This window comes from Geospiza fortis, unplaced genomic scaffold, assembly GCF_000277835.1.
Source record: "Geospiza fortis unplaced genomic scaffold, GeoFor_1.0 scaffold54, whole genome shotgun sequence".
Lineage (NCBI taxonomy): Eukaryota > Metazoa > Chordata > Aves > Passeriformes > Thraupidae > Geospiza > Geospiza fortis.
The window spans coordinates 15790030-15809030 of NW_005054301.1; the positions used below are offsets into that span (position 1 = coordinate 15790030).

A 19001-nucleotide genomic window follows, 5' to 3' on the forward strand; every position below is an offset into this window, starting at 1 on the left:
CACAGGGAAGGAAGAGATGAAGGAATTGTCAATGTATGAAGAAGAAAGATAAGCAGAAGGTCATGGGAATTACCAAGATGTTAGGAAATATTTTTCTCTGTTGAGTCCAAACCCTCTTGTTTTGGTATTTATGTCTCCCCTTCAGCTTGTAGGAAAATGGTCATTTCAGGAAGTAGTAATTTTAATTCTTCCATTTTGCAGGGGCACAAGAGGAAAAACTGGAAGGTGAGAAAATTTGTTTTGAGAGCTGATCCTGCTTTTTTGCACTACTATGATCCCACCAAGGTGAGTGGGAAGTTACCATCTCCAGAAATTCCTTTTAGAAACATAAATATTACAGTGAAGATACAGTTACACTGTAAATGTTTCTGTCATTCTGGGTTCCTCTATCCATTTCCAGGAATTAGATTTCAATGGCCTTACCCTAGGAGGTTCTCCATGTAGGATTTTGTACCCCTGCATCTTCTGTCCTTTTTCCCAGTGAGATTCCTTTTCCTTAGCAGAGCAGCAGCTTCCTCTTCTTGGGATTGCTGTCTTGCTGTACCCTCGCAGTCTGGGACCATGGTCCTGCAGGCTTTCTTCCTGGGTTGTGATCTTTCTGGGCTGAAATCCTACTGTTTGAGGATCATACTGGTACTGGGATTTTTTACATCCTTATTCCAGCATTGAATGGGGTCTTCTTAATGCCAAAGTATGTATAGGAATTTCTATTACTCAGTTTTAAACTTTCTCATGAAAAGTAGAATTTATGTTCATGAATATAATAATCAATGTGAGCAACTCAGATACTTAGGGTACCACAAAGCCAAATGGGATTGCAAGAAGAACGTGTATAGAAATGCTTTATGTGACTTTTGAAGAGAGTAAAAACAACATACCAGTGAAAAGAACTTATGGAGCCAGTTCATTTTTTGTTTGCTGTTCCTTCATGGTTTTTGGGGGTTTTTTCCACTGCAAATTATCCTTGTAAGGCTATAAGCTGAAACTGCAGAACCTGAAGGCAAGAAACAAGAGTGCCAGCCAACTAGGGAAAAGAGCCAGATTTTTTCCATACAGTCTCAGTGCAAAGCAGCAAGCTAAATACTTACAGAAATATATATAATTCAGTATGTTGTTATTGATAAAACCATACTTACATTTGAAGTGTGATTGCCTACATTTGTGCTTTTAACTGATCTACACCATGCCCAGCTACATTAGAGAAACATTTGGGACTGAAAAAATATAGCTATACCTTTAACTACATGTTCTAATTGATTTCTCTTGTGACATGGATGTTTCATGCCTGGAAAAACCACTATTATGTCTCCAACTTCATAAAAGTGATGTATGTGCTCTGGGAAATGATGATGTTTTCCAGCTATGCCTTGTTTCCTTTTCCTTGCAGGAAGATAACAAGCCAGTAGGTGGATTCTCTCTTCGTGGCTGTCTTGTCTCAGCTCTGGAGGACAATGGAGTCCCAGCAGGTGAGCACAAGACTCTGAACTTTCACACATTTATATGTATGCCATGGCAACACAGTCTTTGGGTATGGGTTTGTATGTATGGCTGCTTGTATGCACAGGTGGGCTGACTGTCCATTTCCCTTTGCAAGCAAGGGAGGAGGCAGGTCACAAGTCCCTGTACTGCTGGGTTGGCCACAGCAAAGGGGACTCATTTTTTTAGTGTCATTTCTACATATCTTGGGTGTTCTCTTTATATGGGCTTTACTTAGTCAGATGATCTCTGAGACAGTCCTAAGAGTGATTAATATTCCAGAGTTAACAAAGAGAAACCACTTTCTTTTTGGGTGTTAACTCGAAGTCTTGAGGCATTTTCTGATGCCATCCATTTCTGTGTCCTCTCAACTTATGCTATTACCTTTTCCTTTCTGACCTGCTAGAACCCAAATGTAGGGGAGACATAAAGACAGCAATAAAAAACCAGTTCTGCTGGAGCATAGGCTTAGCTCAGGCATTTGTCTAGAGCCTCAGCCTCATAGATAAGTGTTTCTGCTATTAAAGCAATTTATTTTATGACAGTAAGCACAATGTGCAGATATCAAATACAGAAGATCTTTCTAAAGAGAAGGTCTAAAAAAGTTTTGGTCTGGGGGGCAGGGGCACATGATGAACAATAGAGCTCCTTGCTAAGAGGAACCTAGCTAAGGGCAGGAGAAAATCTAATCTACCATGCAAAATGGTAGGGGTTCATCATTCATTCCGTGTATAACTCAAGTAATAGTCTCCACCTAAAAAGAGACTATTTTAGATATGTTGTAGAGTGCACAGTAGTTCATACAATCTGTGGCAAGAGTGTCTATACTATATTATCATAGAATCACAGAATCAACAAATGTTTGGGTTAGAAGGGACCCCAAAGATCATTTAGTTTCAGTCCTCCTGCCAGACAGGGTCAACTTCCACTTAACCTGTTTGCTCAAAGCCCTATCCAACCTGGCCCTGAACACTTCCAGGGGTTTTGAAGAGGGAAATCAAAGACTCAAAAGCTTTAGATGTCTTGTCCATAATAAAAAGGAAAGATTTAATTCTCTAATTTATGAAATTCAAATTCTTCCCTATGAAGCTTCATATCTGCCAGAAAGATTTTCTCTGTGCACCCTCCTGATCTGTCATTTGTTTTTTTTCTCTGCAGGAGTGAAGGGCAATGTGCAAGGCAACCTCTTCAAAATCATCACCAAAAATGACATTCATTACTACATCCAGGCCAGCTCCAAGGCAGAGCGAGTGCAGTGGATTGAGGCAATCAAGCCACTGACATGAGCAATGTGGACTCCATGCCAAATGACAAACCACATTTATGACCAACTTCCTGCTCTCGTTGTCCGGGAGTGTTGTTTTTCCTTGATAGTCAATGTTCATTATTTGAATCAACATAACACCTACCAGGTCCTAGGAGACCGTGCAGACCAAATCATGTAGATCCAGAATAATTCCCCCAGCTTGAATTTACCATCTAAGCAAGAGACCAAAACAGGTGGACACAGACAAATGGGGCTTTACAAAGAAACGTCAAGATATTCCAAGATGGAAGAAAAGGATCTTTTGTACAAGTATTCAGTCTATGTCTGACAGATCCAGGTTGTGCTTTATCTTAAAGCAGAATTGTCTTGCTCCTTCTCCCTTTATAAAGGGGCTCATAAACTTATTTAAGACTGAAACATCTAAGTCATGAAAGGTGCTGGTGTCTGAGGCTGCCTTTCTTGGCATACCACACAAATCTTGTGCTAAGCCACAAGCCAGCTGCCAGGATAATATGCATTGCAAAACAAACAAGGGTCTGTCTGTCCATCCATCTGCTCTACTATTTAGTGCTCTGTTAGACTGGAAAAGAACAAAAGATCTTGCTCCTCACCCATATAGATTACTCTTATGCTGGTAATGTCCCACATCAGAATAGGATCCTGAGTATCAAAGCAGAGCAATGGAAGTTCCAGACAATTTCTGGTACTGAATATATTGGAAGAAATCCCTCAGCCATAAAAGCAAGACTTTTCCTTCTGATAATTACCGTAAGTCCATTTATGTTGGAGCACCATTTGGACAGAGAACTGTAGTAGCAGTCCTCACTATTGCTTTTTCTATCTTAAGTCATTATTTTTTCCATTATTTGTCTACTAAACTTGTCTTTGATATCATTAAATATTAAAAAAAAAAAGCAACAAAAACAACAAAAAACCCCCGTGCATTTGAATATCCTGTGCTTTTTAGAGATGTGATTTTTCTCAGAGGGCAGTCTGAGTATATGAAAAATAATGGTTTAATACACTATAATTTTAGATTTATATACAAACTGAGACACCAGAAGGTAAAATGGAATGTAGGAAATTCTTCAAACACCCAATCAGCCTGCTGATACACTATTTTCATAAGGTTTCTTTTTTTAGTTTAGTACCTGTATCTGACAGCCACATTCTGCAGAGCCTTCAAAAAGGCAGCATGCTCAACATCTTCCCTGAAGTCATAGAGGAATTTGATAACGCTCTATCCACAGATTCGTTTCTGTACAGATGTTTTGTTCTCTGAGTTGTGTACTGAAAAGAAGTCCCTTCATCACCAAAGGCAGAATATGACACATGCTTGTTTATTTATTAGAATAGCCATGTATTTAGGATTTTCGTCAAAAGCCACAGCAATGAAATAACAGCACAACACTTACATGCATTCAAGCATTTAAGAGAGCTCATAAAGAAGTTTGCCAGCAAAGGTGCAGTTTTAATTACATGCAAGAACAAGAATGGGCAGTGCAGTTTCAGCTGCAGATACCATTTCCTAGGGCTGGTCCAGAGATGACTGTGAAATCCACAGCTGTCAAAACCTTTCAATTCTGGAAAAGCTGCCTGGAAGAAACAGGGTAAGGCAGGTAAGGCATTTATTGCTCTCTGCTGGAAGGCACAGATATTTTTGTGCTGACTGAGCAGAGCTTCCAAAAAATGCAATTCCCTCCTGATAACATGAGCCTTGCTGGGGCCCATCAGACTCCCTAATTCATTTATAAGAAAATCTCCTACTTCTCTTTTCTCAGACCCATCACCTGCATAATGCCCAGTTCTAGTCACAAGGCTAACAATGGCCACCCACCACAGAGGACTGAACTCTGGCACCTGGCATGCCTGAGGGGGTAAGGAGCCATAAGGATGAGATACTGCATAACATCAGAAATCTTGCAGTTTGGGAGTGTTTCAGCCAGAAGTGTTTCTCAGCAAAAGGCTTTGAGATTTATCCAGACCAGCTATAGCTCTGCAGTTGCTGTGAGTGTGTATGGGGGGGAAACAGTGTGTAATCTCAAACACATCAGCAAATTAAAAAGATACAGTTCTCCAGAATCAGCCAGGGGAAAAAGACAGAACATGTCTGAGACAAGAGAAAGTACATTTTCCTCTGTGCTCTGGTGATATCTTGGTCTCTTTTTTTTCAAGCCACTTTGGTAAGCTTGATGTCCCCTGAGATCTGCAAAGCTTTCACCAAGTTCAGAGGCTGAATGCGGTGAGTGAAGTCACAGAGCTGCCGTCCATCAAGCAAGACTCGTATTTGCTGGTGTTCACATAAGAGCTCCATCTGCAGTGGAAAAGGACAGGGAAGGGTGTTAGAGATCAGCAGCAGGGCTGATTTCAACAGCATGGACTTAGAACTAAATGTTACGGGGATAGTGAAGCACAAAGTCTACCAGTTCTTCTGAAACACCCCTAATAAATAACCTACCCTCTTCTGAGATGATACTACAAAGCTCCAGTGGGTACTCCAACTGTGATTAGAGAAAGGGATATCTCTTTCCCATCAGGGCTTGAACTGTTGCTGTCTGTGCCATACTAGACTAGTTAACCTGGCAATGTCAATGGCTGGCTGTTTGTGGTCATATACATAGCCTTCAGCTTTTCTCCCCTCCTTTTCTCTACCTTATTCATAGTACCTGAAAAATTACCTTGAACGTGTCGCCTGCTGTAAAAGGAAAGTAGGGAATAGTCTTCTCTTCTCTTCCCCATTTCCCAGCAATTCGTGCATTTCGGGTGATGGATTTCTCACTGAAGTTAACTGAGAACAACAGCCCAACATCTTTGTTGGCATCCACTGGATCACAGAGCAGAGTCACTGAAAAGCTGAAAAAAGATCTATTAAGTGACTGGAACTTTCAGAAATGTGAAAGGACATGATGAACTTGGCAGATGCTTATAGAGACTAGAGACAGCTCTTGGTTCCATGTCAGACTGAAACACAGGACTTCTACAGGCTTAGAAGCTGGAGAAAGGGATGAGACCCGGCGGGTCTTTGTTTCCTGCCCCAGCGTCCAATAGAATGCTTGTGATTTCTGATGTCGCTTTCCCTCTGTCTTGACTGAAATCAAACCCTTCAACATGTACTCATTTGAGTCCTAAAAGAGGTTATAGCATACTGTTCACGAGTGGAAGCAGTGGAGCTGATAGCTGTAGATGCAAAAACAGTGTAATGGTGAGCATAGTTGCTGTTATCCAGATAAAAGACAGCAATGAACCTCCACCTCCTGTGCCTAAACTGGTTTTTAAATGGTGTTGATTCCAACCCTCTACAGACAACCAAGATTCAGGTTGAGAACTGCACCTCTTTCTGAAGGAGAAATGCCACTTTTGTGTTCCCCCCCAGTTCACATTAGATAAGAGCAAGGAGTAGAAAATCTTGTCAGGGCAGTCAGAAAGGCCAAACAGTTAACTCCTCCCTGACCTTGTAATCTTAGTCTGAGTGCAGGAAAATTAAATAAGGCCATAAATTGTTAATTTGTCTGACTTTCTTCCTTCAAAGAGCACATACCTCCAAGAAAGTGTCTGAATTTACAAGACAGGTAGGAGCATGTGTAACAGGGAGAAGCCCCCAGCAATCCCTCCACCTACCTCTTGGGTTTGGAGTGTACCATGCCTATGACTGTGAGCTTCATGGTTGGTCTCAGGCCACCTTTAATTTCACCAACATACTGCTCCACCTGCAGGGAACAGTGAAAATGGCTTCAGTGGGTCATGCTGTGGGTAAACCAGCTTTAACAGCTGCTTTGATCACCTGAAATAACTTTAGTTTATTTTTATATGTACAAAAAAACTTAAAAGTATTTCCAGCTCAAGTACTCCTTGCACTCTGATGACACAATAAATCTGGTAACATCACTCCAGTTGCTCTGGTCACAGCAGATGAGAAGCTTTGTGGCAGCATGATGTGTCTGCAGACTCTGCTTGAGCCTCCTCTGTCCTGCCACCTCAAATTTGCTACCAGATTTTGGTGGGCTGACTTGGCTCCATCAGGCCTTACACCAGGCCACCAGGCTCTGTACTCGACTGTAAAAGCAGCGTAGATGCTGCCCTGCCGCTGCATGTTGACTACATCCCCACAGGAAATCCCAGTCCTTTTGTGATAGTGACTTTGAAAAGTCACACTTTTTCAGAGGCAAAAAATGGTTTCTTGGTGTATCGGCTTTTGTCCCGTTCACAGAGACCTGTAGTTGCAAGCTGCTCCCAAAGATCTGAGCTACATTTGCTTTTCCCAAGCAATTATCTGACAACTTTGATGGTCAGTGAAGGAATTAATACAGGCCATAGCTGACATGGAAATATTGAAGAGAGAGACCTTGGAAACAAGGTAGGGATAGATAGGGATGTTTTGAGGCTTCATTTTCAGAAATGGCTTTAAAATGTAAATGTCAGAATACTACAGTGCAGCATGTAATCACTCTCCATGCAGATTCACTTAGAAAGAAGCTGCTATAAAACACTAAATGTTATTAGCAGCTTGCGTAACACTGATAATATTTCAAGGCAAGGCAAAACAGACCCTGTTTGAGATAAAAAGAGCTTTATCGTTCCTGTGTTCCAAGGTAAAAATTCAGACAGTTTTGCTAGAAGACCTGCACAATATATGCACACAAATTCAAGATAAAAAATGTTTTTCCTGTACCTCATTTCTTATTTTATTATACTAGTTGTGTCTTCTGCTAAGATGACCTTATACAAGTTATTTTCCCACTTGGATATTCCAATCTAGCTACCTTTAGAGCTTCACAGATATATTAATAAACTTCTAATTCTTAACAAGGTCAATATTGGAAGACTAATTTTAAAATTTAACTTCAAAAATTACAGCAGTACTACTAATTGTTAATGATGTAAATTTACTCTTGCAGGAGTGTATAGGTGACTCCAGCAAGTCTGTTTTGAACTTTGTAACAAAAGAAATGCATCAAGCACTTGATATGTCTTACATAGGGAATCTGCTTGTCAAATAAAGAATCTGACTGTAGGGGGACACTTTAAACTGGATAAAGCAATTAGAAAGCAGGTAATAAGCATCAAAGATCTCAGGACAAATGAAGTTCATGCTCATAGAGGTCTCATGTCCCATTAAAGCTTCTTCCTTGCCTGGAGACAAGATACAAAATACTACCCCAAATTGAAAGTGCACATAGCAAAATTGTTTGTGCAGAGGTGCACCATAGTAAGTACCACCACTGAAGGCACAGGGTAGCAGAACTGAACAGAACAGATGACAACCACATGGTCACAAGAATTACAGCTCATCCAGCGTGGCTGGAGAAAATTCGGAGGCGTGACTGCCCACACACCATTTATGTGTGGACACCTAGTTAGCAGTACCGGTGAGAAATTCTCGGGAAGATGTAGGAAGCAATGGTAGAAACTCCCGCAAGCTTCTTGCAGAGTTTAGGGGTGGGTCCCAGCATATGCACATGGGCACAGCTCCCATCCCGTATTTTCCATTCAGGAGCCCTGGGGACTGACTTGGTCACTTACTTTGGCACACCTCTCCTCTGTCATCACCGCTCTCCCTCCTACACTTGCCTCGCCGCTGCAGTCCCCGGAGGAGTTTTTGTTTTGCGTGTGAGGACAAAAGCAAACAAAAAGCCTGGAATAAAAGGAGGATGTCGAGGGGGGTCTTATCTCTGCCAAACACTGGCTGGACACCACCCAGCCCAGCAGCTGAGTCACTCCCGCTGCGCCCGGTCCCGTGTGGGGGAGGCTCGCAAATGGCGCGGTGCGAGGGCAGGGGGACGCCCGGTGAGCGGCACCGGGAGCTGTGCCTGCACTTCTCATACAGGCGTTGAACATTCCGGGTGAGGGGGCACAACCTACCCGTAAGATACTCTGTACTACATATGCATACTTGTATATGTAATACATTCAAATCCCAGTTCATTTATTTATTGATACCAACACTCTCCTCTCTCAAATGCATAACTACGTATGTATATATACATATATATATATAGTTATATAGTTATATACAATTTACAGCCTTATACATACACCTACATGTAGGTCTGTACACCCCATGTATATACCTACATATACTCTATACACTGTAGATGCGTACATATATATTTGTATATATGTACAGGGGTGTATATATATATATATATGTATGCATATGTGTACCAGAGTGAAGCGTATGTACAGGGTCATACAGCTGTACAGAGGGTACATATACTCCCACACACACGTGTACATGCACCTTTGCGGCTGGGCGGGGGGGTATTTACACGCACACCCGCACCCACAGCCGCCCGCACCAACCCTGAGCCTGAGCTGCCTCCCGCCCCCTCACAGACCCCCACGTCCGCACGGGGGGGCGGAGCTTCTGGCGGGAGCCAATCAGAAACTCGCGAGGCACTAACAAGGGGCGGAGCCGGCACGTGAGGGCGGAGACAGGGCGTGGTTACTGGGGCGGGGCTTGCACTGACCGGGCTCTCTCGGCGGCGTCAGGCGCCCCAAACAAACATGGCGGTTTATTTACATTTCGCCCCGACTTGGCCAATGGGCGGGCGCTTTGCCCGCGTGCCCGGCCGGCGGCGCGGTCAGCTGAGGCGGCGCCCAAGATGGCGGCGAGGAGGGGCGGCGGTGCCGGGGCGGTGCTGTAGAGCGCAGCGCCGCCGGGGCCGCGCCGTGCCCCGCCAGGGAGCGCGGCATCGCCCTCGTGTGTGTCACCCCGGCCCGGATCATCCCGTCGTCCCGGGAAGATGCATTCTTTTGGGAACGAAGAGGCGGATTCTCTGGAGCGTCTTTTCGGTTTTTTCTGTGAGTGCGTGCGGCGCGGGCACTGGGAGCTTGCCCAGGCCTGTGTGCCCCAGCTGAGCCGGTGGCACGGGGATGGCCCCGCGAAGGTGGAGGCGATTCTTCAGGCTCTGGTAGCTTGTCCCGTGGCGGTAAGGTAAGTAAGGTACTGCTCTGGTTCCGTGGACTTGAATGTGAAATGGGGAGGAGCAATTGGCTTAGTGTTGGCTGTGGGAGACAGGTAGAATCAGGGCAGTAGCACTTCAGTGCTGAGGTGTCTTGTGATGCTGTTGTCTGAACTTTGATGTCTTATCACTGACCAAGAACTTAGCAGGCGGCCCATCCCACTGGGATAACGAGTTGTGTTCATTTACGTAGCTTATATGGTGATTGATACAAGCTTAAAACTACTTGGAAGCATTTCAGAACTGATTTTGTTAGATTTTACCGAGGGAAAGGGACCATCTCTTGAAATTACATTTCTTTGACGCTGAACTTCGGTTAGTTTAGAAATGGAACCACCAAGATCAGTGGTGTAGTTATTTAAAATGTTATCTTGTTTCCAACTCATGAAAAATCTCCTAATTTCTAAAACTGCAATTCCCAGAAGTTCAACTTATGCTGTTGATTTCTTGTTTCTCTCACACTGTATTTTGGAATGGCATCCATTTTAGTCAATCCAGTTACTTTTTATCTCTTACTTTTTATTTTTTCAGTTAAGTGTATATGAAGGGTGACTTTTTAGCGATTCAGGGAACATTGGTATTCCCCCTGTCTAATCAGATGATCATACTTCTTCACATTAAAGTTTGTATAACATTTCAGTAAGGGTTTTAAGAGACAATTTACACTGACAGCCGCTGAAGGAGTCTGGAGGAAGGTGTGCTCATGGTTAGATGAATATTGCCGACATAAGAATTTTCAATCTTTTGGTCTTTAATAGCTGGGCTGTGACATTTAAAGGTTTAGTTAGTAGTGCTGAATTTTTAAAGGACAGGAAACAATATTGTGCTTTCTCCTTTTACTGGTCCCTTTGACAGTGCTGAATATGTTCCCAACTGTGTAGGCTTTGGGATGTGGAAGTACTGGAGGATGTGAAATGCTGATGGAGATCAGAAGGATTCTTTGTTTAATTAGTACATTGCTTCAATTTAATTTGGGTATAGAGCTGCATTTGGGTGCTGTGACCTGAAACTTCATTTTTTTGGTAGAAATAGACAGAACAGGAAATAGCAGTGTTTGGCAAGTGGTCACATTTCAACGAAATCTGCTGAAGTGCTCAAAGAGAGCTGTACAGACTGAACTTTGGACCAGAACTAGATTTCTTTGTTTTGACGAACTATGCCAGTAGTATTTGGCCTATCTAAAACCAGTTATTTGCTCAGGAGAAGTAAATGAGTTGATGTGCAAGAACACCAACATTCTGGTTTCTCTGCATTTTTTTCCTTTTTCTTTGGCTACTTACTTGTCTTTGTTTTTATCTTACTCAAAGAAATACAAAATCAAAATGATCTCTGACAGTGTTTTCCTGGATCTTGGTTATGGAGACAACCTTGTATAATCCCCTGTATATGCTCCTTGCTTTTGTAGATGTGGGCAGAATTCTAGCCCATCAAGAACTGCATGGCTTTGGCTTCTTGTGCTGGAAAAATGGCTTGCCATGAATCAGGTACAGAAACATCTTCATGATTCCAAATGCACTTTATAGCTCTGACTTCCAAGTGCAGAATGTCTCCCTAGTTGCTTATTTAAATGTAGGCTTTCCCATGTTTCATAGAATTAAGTTCTCAAGGTATCTGCAGACATGCACTGCTTTTGCATTTAACAAATTTATCAAGGAAGAACTGTAATATTCACACTGAAGAAAAACTAGCGGTTTTTTAAAAAGATATTCAAAGTTAACATTTTAGCTTTTCACATTCATATAAATGAAAATCAGGAGTGCATCAACTTCTACATTTGTGCAGCACCTCTCTTACAGTAGAGATTAAATAGCTCGGGCATCAGACAGTTCTTTATAAGCTTTAGATGGTGAGGGATGTGCATACTTTTTTTAAAAAGTAATTTGTCCTTGGCACTACTTGGACTTGTTTTTTTTCTTTCCATTCTGAGGATATGATGGTTTTGTGATTCTTGATGAGGTCTGTTCCCAAATGTGTGGATAAATAAAATAAACTGGTGTGAGAGCAGAACCTGACTAGAATAGCCTTTAATTGAGGACTAGATTACTTCAGAGAGATATTTCAGTCTGCCTGAAAGTGTTAATTAAATAGTTATGATTATGTTTATATGCTAATGTAAATAGAAGTTTTATTGATTAATATATTTCCCATTCTTATATGGTTTCAGAAAACTGTTCCAGTTGCTCTTCGGAAAGAAACTGAATTTTTGTTGTTCTTGGAAGAGCTACAGAAAGATGTCTCTGAGGAAGTCCTAAAGGTGAGCTGTTTCTATGCCCTATTTCTTCTTGTTCTGCGGTATGCCCAGCTTCATCAGGTCAAAGTTAATGTTTCTTGCTAACTGCCTGAGATGTTGATGTGTTATTAATCTTCTAGGCAACTGAGAGAGAGTGTAATTCAGATTCCTTTGTGATGTTAATCTGTGCCTGCAAGTGATTTCTTTGGCTAGAGTGGAGGCTGCAGGCAGGCAAGGAACAGGTTTTTCTACGTGCCGTTTTAACACACATCAGTCCTGACTGCAGCTGCTTGCCACAGCCTTCAATCCATAGACACCTGTAATAATCATAAACCTACAACCCACTGAGAGCCAAAATAAACTGTAGTCAGTAAGCACATTTTAAATTTATGTATATTTTCTTTTTCTTTCTTCGGAGATCTTAATTTTCATCTCCTATGCACCCCTTTTCCCCCTTCTGTAAGTTTTTGGATGCTCTGCTATTACTGCTGACGTTGCCTAGGCATTGGTATGACGTGTTCTGAGGTCCAGGATCCATTTTCTATTATTAATTAAAATATGCAGGCTGATTTATTTGAGAAGTATGTGGAAATGTGCAAAGATGGATTTATATCAAAAGCAAGTATAGAGGAGAATATCAGCAAAGTTGCTATCTGTAGAACTGTCCTAATTCAGTGTTAGTTACAACAGATTTGGATCTGATGTGGTGTGTGAAATGTCATAAGATGTTGCTTTTAGTCCTACGGATTCTAACTCCTTTAAGATACTCTTTTTTGGTTTGTCTATATTTTAAGAGGAAAATGAACTTACTATATTCAGGGGCTATTTCAGCTTAGGAAAAGTTGTTCAGTATTTCACTAAGGATACAGAATTAGCAATTACAGGATGAAAGCAAGCAAAGTATACTTGAATGTTGATTGAAATAAATCTGCTTGAAGTCTGGTAATGAATAATGAAGTCTGTGCATGTTACCATCTCACCTCTGAGGTCATGAATGATTCCACCATTGTCCACACTATCCACCAGTGTTGCATAGGAACATGAGATTCAACAATCTCATATCTTTGTCACAATTTCTGTCAGAGGCATGTTGGTAGGTAGAGTTACATTTTGATCCAGCAAATAATATTAAAAAAAAGGTATTGGGTATTGTGGTCTTGTTTTCTGTTCTCATTCTTTGTGCACTCCATCCACCTCTCCCCTATGTAATCTCTGAGATGTCTCTGAGTCAAGGCAGCGCTCACATAATTCTAGGAGTGCCAAAAGTGCTGCTTGAGTGCTATTCAACTGGCTTGTCCCTCACGTTCCCAACTCTTATTGGGTGGGTTAATTGGGGTTTTTTGTTTGTTTGTTTTCCCCTTTCCAGGTCTGAAATTGTAGGTTTGCTTCTGATAGGTAGAAAAATTATTGTTACTTAAGTCCATGAGATTGCTTCCGAAACTTTTGGCCAGTTTTAATCAGATTTTAAAAACTGATGGGGACGATATAGTTGGTAGATAGATGGTACAAATCTGGAAAAGTAGGAGAAAAAAAGCCCACACATCATTATGCTCTTAAAAAACTATCAAAATACAGTTACATTAGGATATTGCTTAGAGGTAGAGTATGGCAGTGCTTCAGCCATCCCGTGGGGACTGCTATGGTTCCTTGCTTGTATGTGGTCTTTATAGTGTACTTGTGTTTTACAGAATTCTTTGTATTTTGTTACATATTGAGGCATATCCACTCTTCTAGGAAAGATATTGGACAAAGTGGACCATTATTAATGGATTTCTTTAGTAGTATGGTGTTTCCAAATTGATTTATCTGCTTGCTTTCAAGTTTCTTCTATTTTTTTAAATAATTAATTTCATATATTAATGTAGTCTAAAAGGCTTACTCTTTTATTATTTTCCTACCAGGAACTGTTTGAAGCATTTGAGTGCACACAGAACAAGCCCATCACAGAGAGCAAAAGAAGAGATGACTGTTCTCACAAATTCAGTTTGGATGTTGTTTCAGCTCTCCGGAAGCTTTTGCTGCGGGCTCCCCAGAGGGCAAGAGCCCTGCTGGAGTTCTTCCAGGAGGAGCAAAGCACACACTGCTCCTCACTCCAGCAGTATCACTCTCTGAAAAACATCTTTGTCGAGTTCCTTTGTGACTCCTTGAAATCTCTGCAGAGGCTTCAGAGCAGCTCTGAGCTTTCAGCTGAGCTAGATCAAAGAGAACTAGTAGATACAATTTATGCTGCTCTCAGTATAGTGACTTTTGAGGTGGAGCATCAAGCAGATGAAATAAAGCACTTATTCAGGGAGCTCTTGGATGTATGCTGGGCTGAGGGGAGCCCACTGAGGGAAGAGAAGCTACTAAACTGTATGTTGAGGAAACACAGCCATGGCCTGCTAACCCTCTATAGCAATGTTGTCACAGAAAGAACAAGAGAAAAGTTTTTGTTGTCAAAATCAATACAAAAAGGTTTGTTTCACTTTTTGCTTTGTACTTACCTCCTGTTTACCAAAACTGTTAAGGCATTAAACAGACAAGTAGTCAAGACCTGTTCTCTCCCCTATATTTCTGCAGTCTGTGCTATGTTTTGTGATCACTTCCTTTACCATGCCTTGTTGTGTTCTATTTTAATCTGCTCAGCATTTCTCTTGATGAAAATCTTGCTTGTAACTTGAAGTTTGATACTCCATATAGATACAGTTTTTATTTGTTCACCTCCAGCTCAGGGTCGTCTGTGTTGTAGTATGTTCCATTTCTGGCCAGTAGTGGTTCAGTCACTTCAGTAATCCCAAAATGTTCGAGACCCTTAATATTGAAAAAGAAAACGTATTAAACTGGAAGGAGCTGTGGAGAAGGGTGATACCCCAGCAGGAGAGAAGATGCACTTTGATACCTGCTCACTTGCCAGAGCCCAGCTGTTGGTTTTGTACCAAGCATGGCTTCACAGCCTCTGTCTAGCTGCCTTTGACTGGTACATATAGTTGTAACTTGATCATCCTGATGGGTCCCTTCCAGCTCAGCATAGTCTGTGATTCTTTGAGGATCTCAGCTGAAGCTGAATGGCAAGTGATGCCCATGGCCTTGTCAGTGAAGTGGCAAGGAGGGAAAAGCTAGAATGCCTACCTTATTTGCTCACCTCTGTTCACTGTGGTGTAAGTCAGTGGGGTTTGTATCCTCACTTCTCCTTTCACTTGGCGATGGCTGAAGGGAAGCTCAGGCTGGTGTGGCAGACTCTAGAAATTCTGATAATAACTACAGTTAGTGCTTCCTTGTGGGGAAAGAGAAATGGAGATCCACATACCTTCACTCTCATTGGGAGTAGTTTGGGTCTCACTTTGCACAGATCTGAGAAGTTCCAGTGCTGGACAAGTCTTTGCTAAAGCCCTGCGGAGTAGTGCAGTGTCTCGAGCACAAGTGAGAATTCATGCAACTCAGAGATAAGGGTGTGCTTGGCTAAAGAAAGTCAGTGTGACCTGAGCTGGTGCAAACAACCTGTGTGCTGACCAGGCTTTTGCTATGTTAATGATTGTCAATACAGTTTTTCTGGTTTTCTCTCTGACCTCTGTCAAATTTCTTTGCTTGGTCGTCCTGTTACCCAGTAGTAACATGTAACAGCTGGTTAGTGAATGAGGAAATACTGAGTGTTTCTCAGTTTAAAATAACAGCAATTATGCTTCTCTCAGAGGTACTCCTCTCTACTGGAAGGTAATCTTGTTGTGATGTTTTTAGGTTCATCTGAGCAGCTGGATACAGAGCGAACTGTGATGAGGTTGTTCTCAGATCCCAAAGAAGCTCCTTCTTGGAAGACAATCTATTTCTACTGCTTGAGTAGCAGCAAGCACTTTCTGGAACAGATTCTGGTACAGCCATAAAATCATTAACAGGGCAACCCAATGGAGGCTAAAGTCAGTTCGTGTGTTGAACATATCTCAGTGGTGCAGAGAAGCATTTTGTATTCAAATAGTGTTTGCCAGGGGTGATGACTAATAGGAGCAAGGAGGTAATGGTGATAAGTCCCCTACTTCCAGCAGTGCAATAAAACTGCTGGCGAGATTTTTGGAAAAGCTTATCTGCATGCAGATTGAAGATTAAATCTTCAGGGTTTAAGTCTCTTTTTCTGCTTGCAGTTTCGTTGGATGCATGATTTACCTCATGACCTTGAACTTGTTGCTTTCTAATGCTGGTAGACTTGGAGCATTGAGAATAGGTTGCACAGTAAAATTTGTGGTGAAAACAGTCTGCTATGAATTAATTGTTTTTATGTAGGTACATGGATAGAAGAAATAGAATACAGGCAGGTGGTCACTGCTAAAAGTGTGAGGTTTTAAGGCTGAGCATGTTTCAACTTTTGCATAATGTGCTTGTAGAAGTCTTTTACATTATGTCCTTGGCAGAAATGTAATAAATAGAAGGAATGCCAAGATAGTATAGAGTGGAATGTGAATTGGTTCTGCAGTAAGCATTTGAAAAATGGTGGTTTTTTCCTCATGACATCTTTACTAATGAGTATCTTGATGGCCTGGACAATAGAAGTTTAGGGAAGTTCTGGGTGCAGAACTTCACTATTTTAGTGAAGCTGATACTGAAATGACTACTTCCTTACATAGTCTGCCAGGCATTATGGGTCTCCACATTTTGGAAAAATTAATACTTCTTTCTTTTATTTTCTAGGTGACTGCATTAGCTTTACTAAAAAGAGAAGACTACTTGGGCCTGAAGAGCTTGTTGAGGAGAGAATTCAACCCTCTTAGCCGCCTCCTGGTGTTGTTAGGATGGACTCATTGTCAAAGCGTGGAATCAGCAAAAGCATTGCTATGGACTCTACACAAAACTCAGGTAAATGAGCAGGAAGCAAGTGGTAGTCTCCCAGTCTGAGTCCAAATAATACAATTTGTTTGTAAAAACAAGTAAAACTGGGGAGTTTTCAGTGAGAATGTCAGTCTTCTCAAGATGGAATTGAAAAAGCTAAGATATTACAGTCGTATGCAGGTAACATTATGTAGGGACACTTGCCTTTCTTCTGATTTCTTGGCTGTGAAGACAGCATGACTGCAAAGGAGACACTGAAAGTTTCTCTTGCATAAACTCATAAACAGCCGCTGCTGTTAACATGAGCAGCATAAAGAGAAAAGACAGCAATGGTTGTTGATTAGTTTTGAAAAGAGCTGGGGCATCTTTCTTTCATGTAATTTCCTTCAGTGAGTCATCCCTGGGTAGTGCCTAGTTCGGGCCTGAGTTTAGCAACAGGGTGGCTTGGAAATTCCCCATAGTCATTCTCAAAGCAAAATGATAAATGACAAGAGCTGTGAGTGAAAGATCACCTTGTTTGGGGGCAGTCTTCATCTGTGCAAAAGAAATGGGGCTCTGAAGGTATAGTTGCACTTCAGATGATGCCTGCTGGCTGGCTTAGCTGTCAGAGGTGGGGAGATGAGGAGCCTTTTACTGCTGGGTCACAGTGCAGACCTAAGCTGGTATTGCCTTAAGAGAGTTCCTCTCTTGGTAATACACCAAAAGTCTCTCCCGTAGCTTATGCAAAGTTAAACCCTTAGGTCTAATTTTAGCAGGCAGTCATCTTAGTAGAAAAGCATGTGGGAAAGGAGAAATACCATCTGCTACCCAGTATGGCATCTTTCAAGTACATTATTAGTTCTAGAGATTACCTTTAGACTGTTACTAAGAAGCATTAATTTGCATTTTATAAGCTTTTCTTGAACAGGGATGTAGCCACCTTTCTATGGTCTGTAGATGTGTCAAGGGGAGGCTGACTGACTTTTATGTTCTGTCAGAATAGCCCTCCTTTCCTGGCTTTGTAATAAATCTGGCAGTTTTCTGTATTTGAAATTTATTACTAGGTAAAATCTTGCAAACAAACATGTGTGACAGAAGCTTGGTTCTGCTGTCTGGCTGGGGGATTTGTTGTCATGAGATTCTTTTATTTGTCTTTCCATTTAGGATCTGTGCAATGATTCAGTATTGAAAGATTTCTGTGATGGGCTGTGGACTCATGTGGAAGTTCTTGAATGGTGCATGCAGCAAAACAGGTAAAATGATCAGAAGGACTTTTTCCAAACTGTGCTGCCAAATCTACCTGTTAAGTCAGCTTACACATGCAAATAGAGAAGGCATTATTTTCTTGGCTATTATGTAATAGTGACTGTATATACAAGCTCCTGAAATAACTCATGGGTTGCAGTTATACTCTTTGTTTCTCTTTTTAATTGCAGTAGTTTGGTTCAATCAGAATGAATCAATTGCAGTAGTTTGGTTCAATCAGAATTATAGTGGGAGTTACATCTTTAAACATGGCTGAGACTTAAATCTGTGTCACCTCTTTGTTCTCTCCTGTAGTATTACTGTCCCAAGGAAGGTTCTGTTGCAACACTTGCACAATCTGGATTGCCACACTGCGGTGTATTCTCTGCATCATCTCACCAATCTTCTGGCACTGAATGAAGATGATGTTATTGAGCTTCTTCAAAAAGTTCCTGCCAGAGACCAGCAGATGCAGGGTAAATGTGTAGGGTTGTGAGAACACAGAAAACTCACAATCTCTTGAGCATGTATGTTCAGTACTTCTGCCAGGATTTGTTCTCTTGACCTGCTTCTGTAATTGTGGAAGATACCAGTTACTAGCTGTTTTGTGGAAGAACTCTAGAGAGCATGTGGAAACTATTTTAGAAACCTTTTGGGGAGTAAATTATCTTTCAAGAAGGAGTTGTGAGATCTCTTTGATCTCACAAGGACAGATGTCTGAAAGAGCTTTTTCAAGATGGTAACAAGACTGTGCACATGCTTGTGATACATGCTGCTCATTGTAACTTCTGTGCTATGTAACACCTTTAGTTTGAAAAAGAGGTGTATAGTTTGTATTTCATTGCTCTTTAATTGAAAATCAAAGAGCAAAACCAGATGAAACTGACTATATCTTGTACTATAACATCTTAATTTTTGAAAGAGATAAAAAGTGGGTTTTTAAAATTCTGATATTAACTGTTACCAAATTTAAATTTAGTACTTAAATCAGTAAGACTTAGCTACAGCCTGTGTTTACATTGCTCCTGCCTCACTTCTCTCATGTTCC

At 41.5% G+C, this 19001-nt stretch overlaps 3 protein-coding genes across 3 annotated transcripts in view; 2 read left to right on the forward strand and 1 right to left on the reverse strand.

Moving 5' to 3' along the window:
• The window catches only part of PLEK2 (pleckstrin 2), a 10423-nt gene extending 6779 nt beyond the window's left edge, over window positions 1-3644 (forward strand). Inside the window, exons 7-9 of the mRNA XM_005417523.2 lie at window positions 202-285; window positions 1388-1466; window positions 2635-3644. Coding sequence (XP_005417580.1) covers window positions 202-285; window positions 1388-1466; window positions 2635-2762 — 291 coding nt within the window. The 3' untranslated portion in view covers window positions 2763-3644. The remainder of the gene's footprint in view (window positions 1-201; window positions 286-1387; window positions 1467-2634) is intronic.
• Window positions 3645-4067: 423 nt separating this feature from the next.
• On the reverse strand, window positions 4068-8587 carry LOC102041498 (galectin-related protein A-like). The gene is made up of 5 exons (XM_005417524.3): window positions 8264-8587; window positions 6362-6450; window positions 5422-5596; window positions 4873-5057; window positions 4068-4339 (listed from the first exon to the last, which is right to left on the reverse strand). Exons 1-4 carry the CDS (start codon window positions 8576-8578, stop codon window positions 4914-4916), a joined length of 723 nt encoding a protein of 240 aa, XP_005417581.2. The 5' UTR covers window positions 8579-8587; the 3' UTR covers window positions 4068-4339; window positions 4873-4913.
• Window positions 8588-9369: 782 nt separating this feature from the next.
• ZFYVE26 (zinc finger FYVE-type containing 26) overlaps window positions 9370-19001 on the forward strand; it is a 46803-nt gene continuing 37171 nt past the window's right edge. The window contains exons 1-8 of the mRNA XM_005417643.3: window positions 9370-9677; window positions 11111-11189; window positions 11870-11959; window positions 13837-14389; window positions 15650-15780; window positions 16592-16756; window positions 17873-17961; window positions 18269-18429. Coding sequence (XP_005417700.1) covers window positions 9487-9677; window positions 11111-11189; window positions 11870-11959; window positions 13837-14389; window positions 15650-15780; window positions 16592-16756; window positions 17873-17961; window positions 18269-18429 — 1459 coding nt within the window. The 5' untranslated portion in view covers window positions 9370-9486. The remainder of the gene's footprint in view (window positions 9678-11110; window positions 11190-11869; window positions 11960-13836; window positions 14390-15649; window positions 15781-16591; window positions 16757-17872; window positions 17962-18268; window positions 18430-19001) is intronic.

Coding starts and splice junctions, on each gene's coding strand:
- LOC102041498 (XM_005417524.3), bottom strand. CDS start 8,578: ATGTTCAACGCCTGTATGAGAAGTGCAGGCACAGCTCCCGGTGCCGCT. Junction 5,597..6,361: donor GTACACTCCAAACCCAAGAG/GTAGGTGGAGGG, acceptor ATCTTTTTTCAG/CTTTTCAGTGACTCTGCTCT. Junction 5,058..5,421: donor CAGCAGGCGACACGTTCAAG/GTAATTTTTCAG, acceptor TTTCCACTGCAG/ATGGAGCTCTTATGTGAACA.